Source organism: Schistocerca americana, chromosome 5 (assembly GCF_021461395.2).
Source record: "Schistocerca americana isolate TAMUIC-IGC-003095 chromosome 5, iqSchAmer2.1, whole genome shotgun sequence".
Classification (NCBI taxonomy): domain Eukaryota; kingdom Metazoa; phylum Arthropoda; class Insecta; order Orthoptera; family Acrididae; genus Schistocerca; species Schistocerca americana.
The window spans coordinates 257,004,358-257,014,535 of record NC_060123.1 but is presented as its reverse complement, the minus strand read 5'-3'; the positions used below and the strand labels follow the sequence as shown (position 1 = coordinate 257,014,535).

General features: G+C 42.0%; 1 protein-coding gene across 1 annotated transcript; it reads left to right on the top strand.

Annotated features, from left to right (window-relative positions):
• Positions 1-667: 667 nt before the first annotated feature.
• LOC124615742 (pro-resilin-like) lies at positions 668-9,766 on the top strand. Its single transcript, XM_047143823.1, has 3 exons — positions 668-690; positions 7,599-8,108; positions 9,280-9,766. The coding sequence occupies exons 1-3, from the start codon at positions 685-687 to the stop codon at positions 9,565-9,567; spliced, it is 804 nt and encodes a 267-aa protein (XP_046999779.1). The 5' UTR covers positions 668-684; the 3' UTR covers positions 9,568-9,766.
• The last annotated feature ends 412 nt before the right edge of the window (positions 9,767-10,178 follow it).

Sequence of the window (10,178 nt, the reverse complement as noted above, 5' to 3'; positions counted from 1 at the left end):
GTGTCAGTGTGATGAATATAACCTTGTGAAGAAGTGCACTAGTGCCCGAAATGGGTTAAGAAATTAAACTTATTTATGCAACTGGTTGCTGATTATTTCGATATACGCAACTAAAGGTTGCTGAGTATGGGTGAAATACTATACTTACGTTTTCATGAGGACTAGTTCACGTGTCAGTGAAACTTCAGACCGATCCAAGTTACTCAACTGGTTCATAAGAAGCCCGCATTGCGAAAAACGGTCGTATTACCGTTGTCTGCAACAATCTTCATTATCTGGGTCTTTGGGAATAGCAATGTATGTTGTCTAATTTCATCTTATCAAAAGAACAAGCGCCTCTAGCGGGACAAGTCCTTGGGAACTGCAGCGATGCCTTTACGATGAATGAAAGAGGCAGGAGATTGCAGGCTATTATGAGAAGAGTGCCGTGGGGAGCAAGATGACTGGCTGCCTCGGAAAGACGGCAAGGCAGCCGGGAGGGTGCGGCCGTGAAGGGTCTTCCGAGGCGCCACCAAGGCCTCCCACGGTGACGTAACTGCCTGCCTCCCCATCAGTCCGCTAACTGGAGCGGCCGGGCCGAATCTCGCGCAGCGGCGACCCGCCCAGGAGTGCAGCTCCGGTATATATACTGGACAGCTGGTTCGGTAGACTCACTCTGCTTCAGCCGTCCACCACCTGCACAACATGAAGGTAAGGCAGCCACCGAGGGAGGCCGCGGCAGAGGAAACTGGTGTGCCTAACACGCTGCTACACTTACAAGGGGAGGCCGCCAATTGTGAAATTCAGATTCGATTCATACTGCGCATAATAGAAGCTCATGGCCAGAGGTGTAATGTGACAAAGCACCAAGATGCACTTCTCAGCCGTTGTCGAGAAAATCGACAGTTAAAAGAAACCGTTGCCGTGAAATACTCTCTACGGCTTGCAATGTCCTGCAGCGTCGTGGCGCAGCGGTAAGCTCTCGGGTTCGTAATCCGAAGGTCGCCGGATCGAATCTTGCGCCATGCAACCTTTATTTTTTAGTATTTGTTTTTGTAATTAATATATATATATATATATATATACATATATATCGTGGGGTCTCTAATTCGAACGTTTGACTTACACTATACGTATTTGTTTCGGAATATCGTTTCTACGTCTTCCGTTAACTACACGTGTAAACATTATGAAGATAATTAATAACATTTGTGAAATACAACTTTGTTTGCGGAAAACATAATCATGTTCGAAGTCGCCAGTTTTTCCACGACAAACGACTTTCAACAACTCATTATATGCATAATTGTTGCAACCGATGGCCGGGAATTATATATATATATATATATATATATATATATATATATATATATATATATATGAATTACAAAAAATAAATACTAAAAAAAAAAGTTGCATGGTGCGAGATTCGATCCGGGGACCTTTGGATTAAGAACCCGAGCGCTTACCGCTGCGCCACGACGCTGTAAGAAATTATAAATCGTAGAGAGTATTTCACCGCAACGGTTTCTTTTAACTGTCGATTTTCTCGACAACGGCTGAGAAGTACATCTTGGTGCTTTGCCACATTACACCTCTGGCCATGAGCTTTTATTATGCGCAGTATGAATCGCATCTGAATTTCACAATTGGCGGCCTCCTCTTGTTAGATCCGTGTACATGGCGCCTGACGAACTAATAAACAAACATATCAGTAATAATAGTGATAAAAATGATACATTCTAAACGTAGCGTGTTTAACTTTATACGTCATTGTTATTCAATTCATTTAGTAACCTAGGGCATTAATGAAACTGCTTTCTCTAATTGCTTATAGCCCAAGCCCAATGTTTGTGTGGTAACTTCATAATCTTGAATCATGCTAAAGCTATTCGTGCATGTAATAGAACGCAACCACAAACTGCCCACCCCTGATTCCTTAAAGAATCAATTTCCCATGTATAAAACAGCATCAAATGACCGATTACTCAGCAAATGAGTTAACGTGTTTTATATTACGCTAATTTTTCAGGCATCTCAATGTTTATGATGCCGTATCTTCTGAAAAAAGAATGTCTCTTAGCACTGTGGGACTTAACTTCTGAGATCATCAGTCTCCTAGAAGTTAGAACTACTTAAACCTAACTAACCTAACAACATCACACACATCCATGCCCGAAGCAGGATTCGAACCGGTGGCGCGGTTCCAGACTGTAGCGCCTAGAACCGCTATGCCACGCCAGCCGCCGTATCTTCTGAATTATGTATCATGTGATGTTATAATTTTGTAGAGATATTCAATGGTAAATCGCCGGAAAAATGTGTTGCTAACACAGTTAGCAGTAAGGAAGTAATAAATTAAAACGTCATGCCCGATGCAGAAATTTTACCGTTTGAACAGCGAAAGTGTCGTAAGCTGTAAACTTTTCCACACTTACTATCTTGTGGTGGTGTCAGCCAGAAAATGTTTCGAAAAGACTTGAAATTGTATGTAAAGTTTGTTGGAAGTCACTAAGCGCTCGTATCTTCGGATACTACATAAACGCAGGGTAGTTTCCGTGCTCTGAGTTACACAGCTTCTTCAAGAGCTATACACATATTCTAACTTCAATGTTTGAGTTCTTGTGTTAAACAACAGTGGTAACATTGGTTACCGTCAGATCACCTCAGTTGTGCTTTGTCCGACTTGGCTAGCACTTGGATGGGTGACCTTTCAGGTATGCGGAGAACTGTTGGCAAGCTGGCGGCACTTAGCCCTTGTAAGGCCAATTGAGAAGCTATTTGAATGAGAAGTATAGGCTTCGGTCACGAAAAATGACAACGACCGCATGTTCTTCCACATCCACATCCAGAGACATCTTCGGCTGAGGATCGGTACCGTTAGGCCTTCAGAGGAAGTTCGGACATAGTAATATTTGTTAATGAGTAGATTATGACAGCATTTTAAATTTTTAAATTCCGTCAATAATTGCGTGAAATGCGAAAATAAATTTTTGGTGCCCCTAGTAGATATTAAGCAGGCCACTTCCGACTGGAAGTGGGTGACCCGGTGATCAGGTGGAAATGTGTACGCTGTAATAATGTATTTAATATTTCATCAGTTAAAAAATTTGCTTTGAGTAAACTTTGGAACACATTTACGTAAATTTTAAATTACTTATTCTGTTCGTTCAGTGGAATCCAATTATCTTCTATTTCTCACTGGACTGTACTGCATCCAATCTTTGATGTTTATGCCATGGAGTCAGCAACTTGTTACATGCTACATCTAATGACTACAACGAATTTCTGTGAGTATGCAGAGAAGATGAAGAGGGGCAGCAGCCTTTTCAGTAGATGCAGGGGCAACAGTCTGGATGATTGACTGATCTGGCCTTGTAACGCTAACCAAAACGGCTTTGCTGCTGTGGTACTGCGAACGGCTGAAAGCAAGGGGAAACTACAGCCGTAATTTTTCCCGAGGGCATGCAGCTTTACTGTATGGTCAAATGATGATGGCGTCTTCTTGGGTAAAATATTCCGGAGGTAAAATAGGCCCCCATTCGGATCTCCGGGCGGGGACTACTCAAGAGGACGTCGTTATCAAGAGAAAGAAAACTGGCATTCTACGGATCCCAGCGCGGAATGTCAGATCCCTTAATCGGGCAGGTAGGTTACAAAATTTAAAAAGGGAAATGGATAGGTTAAAGTTAGATATAGTGGGAATTAGTGAAGTTCGGTGGCTGGAGGAACAAGACTTTTGGTCAGGTGAATACAGGGTTATAAATACAAAATCAAATAGGGGTAATGCCGGAGTAGGTTTAATAATGAATAAAAAAATAGGAGTGCGGGTAAGCTACTACAAACAGCATAGTGCACGTATTATAGTGGCCAAGATAGACACGAAGCCCATGCCTACTACAGTAGTACAAGACACGAAGCCCATGCCTACTACAGTAGTACAAGTTTATATGCCAACTAGCTCTGCAGATGACGAAAAAATTGAAGAAATGTATGATGAGATAAAAGAAATTATTCAGGCAGTAAATGGAGACGAAAATTTAATAGTCATGGGTGACTGGAATTCGACAGTAGGAAAAGGGAGAGAAGGAAACATAGTAGGTGAATATGGATTGGGGCTAAGAAATGAAAGAGGAAGCCGTCTGTTAGAATTTTGCACAGAGCATAACTTAATCATAGCTAACACTTGGTTCAAGAATCATAAAAGAAGGTTGTATACATGGAAGAATCCTGGAGATACTAAAAGGTATCAGATAGATTGTATAATGGTAAGACAGAGATTTAGGAACCAGGTTTTAAATTGTAGGACATTTCCAGGGGCAGATGTGGACTCTGACCACAATCTATTGGTTATGAACTATAGATTAAAACTGAAGAAATTGCAAAAAAGTGGGAATTTAAGGAGATGCGACCTGGATAAACTGAAAGAACCAGAGGTTGTACAGAATTTCAAGGAGAGCATAAGGGAACAATTGACAGGAATGGAGGAAAGAAATACAGTATAAGAAGAATGGGTAGCTCTGAGGGATGAAGTAGTGAAGGCATCAGAGGATCAAGTAGGTAAAAAGAGGAGGGCTAGTAGAAATCCTTGGGTAACAGAAGAAATATTGAATTTAATTGATGAAAGGAGAAAATATAAAAATGCAGTAAATAAAGCAGGCAAAAAGAAATACAAACGTCTCAAAATTGAGATCGACAGGAAGTGCAAAATGGCTAAGCAGGCATGGCTAGAGGACAAATGTAAGGATGTAGAGGCTTATCTCACATGGGGTAAGATGGATACAGCCTACAGGAAAATTAAAGAGACCTTTGGAGAAACAGAGCGAGGTGGCGCGTGGTTAGCACACTGGACTCGCATTCGGGAGGACGACGGTTCAATCCCGCCTCCGGCCATCCTGATTTAGGTTTTCCGTGATTTCCCTAAATCGCTCCAGGCAAATGCCGGGATGGTTCCTCTGAAAGGGCACGGCCGACTTCCTTCCCTGTCCTTCCCTAATCCGATGAGACCGATGACCTCGCTGTTTGGTCTCTTTCCCCAAAACCAACCAACCTTTGGAGAAAAGAGAGCCACTTGTATGAATATTAAGAGCTGAGATGGAAACCCAGTTCTAAGCAAAGAGGGGAAAGCAGAAAGGTGGAAGGAGTATATAGAGGGTCTATACAAGGACGATGTACTTGAGGACAATATTATGGAAATGGAAGACGATGTAGGTGAAGATGAAATGGGAGATACGATACTGCGTGAAGAGTTTGACAGAGCACTGAAAGACCTGAGTCGAAACAAGGCCCCGGGTGTAGACAACATTCCATTACAACTACTGACGGCCTTGGGAGAGCCAGTCCTGACAAAACTCTACCATCTGGTGAGCAAGATGTACGAGACAGGCGAAATACCCTCAGACTTCAAGAAGAATATAATAATTCCAATCCCAAAGAAAGCAGGTGTTAACAGATGTGAAAATTACCGAACTATCAGTTTAATAAGTCACAGCTGCAAAATACTAACGCGAATTACTTACAGACGAATGGAAAAACTGGTAGAAGCCGACCTCGGGGAAGATCAGTTTGGATTCCGTAGAAATGTTGGAACACGTGAGGCAATACTGACCTTACGACTTATCTTAGAAGAAAGATCAAGGAAAGGCAAACCTACGTTCCTAGCATTTGTAGACTTTAAGAAAGCTTTTGACAATGTTGACTGGAATACTCTCTTTCGAATTCTAAAGGTGGCAGGGGTAAAATACAGGGAGCGAAAGGCTATTTACAATTTGTACATAAACCAGATGGCAGTTATAAGAGTCGAGGGGCATGAAAGGGAAGCAGTGGTTGGGAAGGGAGTGAGTCAGGGGTGTAGCCTCTCCCCGATGTTATTCAATCTGTATACTGAACAAGCAGTAAAGGAAACAAAAGAAAAATTTGGAGTAGGTAAAAAAATCCAGGGAGAAGAAATAAATACTTTGAGGTTCGCCGATGACATTGTAATTCTGTCAGAGACAGCAAAGGACTTGGAAGAGCAGTTGAACGGAATGGACAGTGTCTTGAAAGGAGGGTATAAGATGAACATCGCCAAAAGCAAAACGAGGATAATGGAATGTAGTCGAATTAAGTCGGGTGATGCTGAGGGAATTAGATTAGGAAATGAGACACTTAAAGTAGTAAAGGAGTTTTGCTACTTGGAGAGCAAAATAACTGATGATGGTCGAAGTAGAGAGGATATAAAATGTAGACTGGCAATGGCAAGAAAAGCGTTTCTGAAGAAGAGAAATTTGTTAACATCGAGTATAGATTTAAATGTCAGGAAGTCGTTCCTGAAAGTATTTGTATGGAGTGTAGCCATGTATGGAAGTGAAACATGGACAATAAATAGTTTGGACAAGAAGAGAATAGAAGCTTTCGAAATGTGGTGCTACAGAAGAATGTTGAAGATTAGGTGGGTAGATTACGTAACTAATGAGGAGGTGTTGAATAGGATTGGGGAGAAGAGAAGTTTGTGGCACAACTTGACTAGAAGAAGGGATCGGTTGGTAGGACATGTTCTGAGGCGTCAAGGGATCACCAATTTAGCATTGGAGGGCAGCGTAGAAGGTAAAAATCGTAGAGGAAGACCAAGAGATGAATACACTAAGCAGATTCAGAAGAATGTAGGTTGCAGTAGGTACTGGGAGATGAAGGAGCTTGCACAGGATAGATTAGCATGGAGAGCTGCATCAAACCAGTCTCAGGACTGAAGACCACAACATCAACAACACGCAGAGAGTGCATTGTAACTCATAATTGATATGTAGATTATAGCCATTTAAAGTCTGTAACATCCATTCTATGGAGATGATTGTGGGAGCTTCCACGTTGGAAACACATCCTTAGCTTTCTTGTTAGCTGTGCCTGAGTCATCTGGAATCTCTACACGAATGTATCCAGGGTGTAAGGGGGGAGCGCAGATTGTACATTATAGCACTAGTGGTCTTCCATAGCATTTTTTTTTCCAAGAATTCTTACCGTGTGATGCAGGAACAGATTTTAAAATTAGGGGTGTGATCAGATGCAATGGAATCAATGATCGGTGACTGCTCACTGTGAATTGCGTCCCTTCCGAGGAGGTCCACGTTCTCATTATATTGGAGGCTTTGGCGCAATGGAATTGAATCTAAAAAAAGGAATCTTCTATGGAAGTGCAATGTGGACAATAAGACGTTCAGACTAGAAGAGAATAGAAGCTTTTGAAATGTGATGCTATATAAGAATATTGTGGATTAGAGGAGATGATACAAACCCGAATTGTGGCAAGAAGAAATTTATGACGCAGTCTGACTAAAAGGAGAATTTGGTTGATGCGACACATCCTATGGAATATTCCGTTTGGTAGGGGATGAAGGTTGTGAGGGATAATCACTGTATGGGGAGAATGCAGTAAGCATGGTGAAATGGTTATAGTCTGCATTAGTTACTAGGAGATCACAATATCAACACATAAGCTTATTGTAGTGCCATACGACACTGCCATTTCTACCTGTGTAGTATAGGAGGCCAGATCCAGTGTTCTTAGTAGATTTCTGTGTTAATGTTTCAGACTCCTTCGAGAAAAGATTTCTGAACTCATTCATGTATTTCTCTATCAACAGGTTTATGTCCTCCTGAGTACGTTTGTATTGTCGGTCGTCGCTGAAGCGCCGATCGACCGCTCGTACCTGCCTCCCAGCTCTGAGTACGGACCTCCCTCCACCTCCTCCCTCAGCTCTCAGTACGGCGCCCCAGCAGGCAATAGCCTCAGCACTCAGTACGGAGCTCCTGCGCTGACAGGCGCTGCTTTTGGCCTCTCAGGCGCTTCCAGCCAGGGTCCAGCGGCTCGTGTCTCCTCCAGCTTTGGAAGGGCCTCCTCCAGGAGGTTTGGAGCTGGTAGGGGAATCGGCGGTGGACTCTCCATTCGATATGGCGCCCCTTCAGCAGCTGGTCGCGCCACTGGCTTTGGAGGACTCGGTCTGTCCACACAGTACGGCGCCCCGTCCTACTCTGGTGAAGCGCTCTCCACTCAGTACGGTGCGCCCTCTGGTAACGCTGGTGCCCTTTCTCCTGTGTATGGAGTGCCCGGATATGGCTATGGTCGCGCTGGAGCCCAGGAGGATCCACTTGCCGTAAGACTTTGGATTAACTTCCCTTACTTTTTAGATATTTTTATGATACCACGTTGCACTGCATGTGCTAAAAATATTTTTCATTCGCTTAAAATGTATATTGTGGTGCTCTCAATCTGGCCTCAAAACTGGGTATGTGCTAGTAGCTTAAAGAGTAGTCCTGTCTGTTTTTCATTTGTCACTAAGTATTTTCGGCATAATTACTATGACTTTAGTGAAATTACTTTTTTCAAAGTCAATAATATCAAAATCGAATGAATTTCGTTTTCATAAGATGTAAAACAGACACACATGCTCTACAAGATGCTAATGTGGTAAGCGGCATTCCTTACAAAGCATTTCTCTCGCTCTCCACCATTATATAGTGTTATTATAGTACCCCTGCTATTGGCAGTGATCGTTTTGGCCATTCCTCTCTCTGAGGGTATAGTGCTTTGACCCAATGCATAAGAAGTGTGTCAGATATAACATTTCTTTTTAAGGCCTTTGAGCGTAATTGTGTTGCACAATGTCAATTACCTGTGAAAGCTGTTATTTCTAATCAATGGCATTTGTTGAGATAGACTCAGTGCTCACTATTTTGAATCCTTAGATATGTAGGAGTACTGTGCACATCACATACCTGTTAGGAAATCTGAATAAAGAACTCTCAACGTTCGTTACATGTGCTTAATAAAGAGAACCATAAAATTAATTTTACAGATTAGTTTTATATTTTTTAACAATTAACTGAAGAGTGATGCATGTAAATAATACAAATAGGGGTAAATGAGAATTTTCACATTAAGGAAATAGTTTATGGTGACTCATAATTATAATATTAGAGGATTATGTGATAACACTGGAGTGTGATTCCAGGTATAGAACTGAATGATCAGTTAGCTCAAATCGAATCGGTACTGAATAGCATGATATTATCCAGATCTGATTCGAATTGATCCAACTGAGCACCGTGTTTCCACAAGTAGTTCTAAGTTTTGATTGACCTTAATTTGTTGTACATAGCTTATGATTCACTTTTAAACAGGCAATTAATGTTTCAAAACTGACTGCACATACAAAATGCTGTTTTAGCATAGTTTCTTTGACAGATTCAGATATTTATGCATAATTCCAGTTTCATTAAAATGTTCCAATCAACAGTTAGGAAATTTATACATGTCTGTTCCAGGAGCCGGCCAACTACGAGTTCAGCTACTCGGTGCAGGACGGCGAGACGCTGAGTGACTTTGGACAAGAGGAGTCCAGGCAGGGGGAGAGCGCCCAGGGCCAGTACCGCGTGCTGCTGCCTGACGGCCGGAAGCAGGTCGTCACCTACCAGGCTGACGAGGACGGCTACAGGCCCACCATAGAGTACGAGGACACTGGACTCACCGCCTACTCCGCTGGCGGATACGGCTATGGCAGGGGGCGCGATGGAGCTGGAACTAGAGCTGGAAATGGGGGATACCACTACTGAGGATATTTTTACACTGTACAACCGTGACGAATCTAATGTTCTATGAACAGGTACATCTATTGTATATGTTACAGTATGTATCTCTGTGAGTAATGTCTAATACTTTTTTATATATCTGAAGAAATACCTGTGTGAGAGTGATGTAAATACATATATATTTTTGTACATAGTGATTTGAATAAACAGATAATCAGTTATACATCTTACATTGTATATATCTCATTTCCTTCCGTGTTTTCCAGATGTACCCCACATCATGTATGTTGACAAAAGTAACTATTATTTTCGTGTAATTCCACTTTTAGTCATATAGCTTGGCAAAGGCATACTTGTGTTAACGAATTTACGGAGTTTATACATAGGGCGTAACAGAGAAACATTGACGGCGATCGTATATTGTGTAGGTTGTAACGTGTTCACTTCTTAAGAACAAACCTCTGTCCAGAACTGAATAGTATCGGCGATCTGGGAATCAACACCTGAGAACAGTGTCATCAGTGTTTCATCACATTGTTTTTGTCTCCTGATCACTGATGCCAACCACTAGCCATTACTGCAAAATGATCGCATTACTATGACTGTCGAAAGCTTAGTACAGTGAGCAGGTCTTT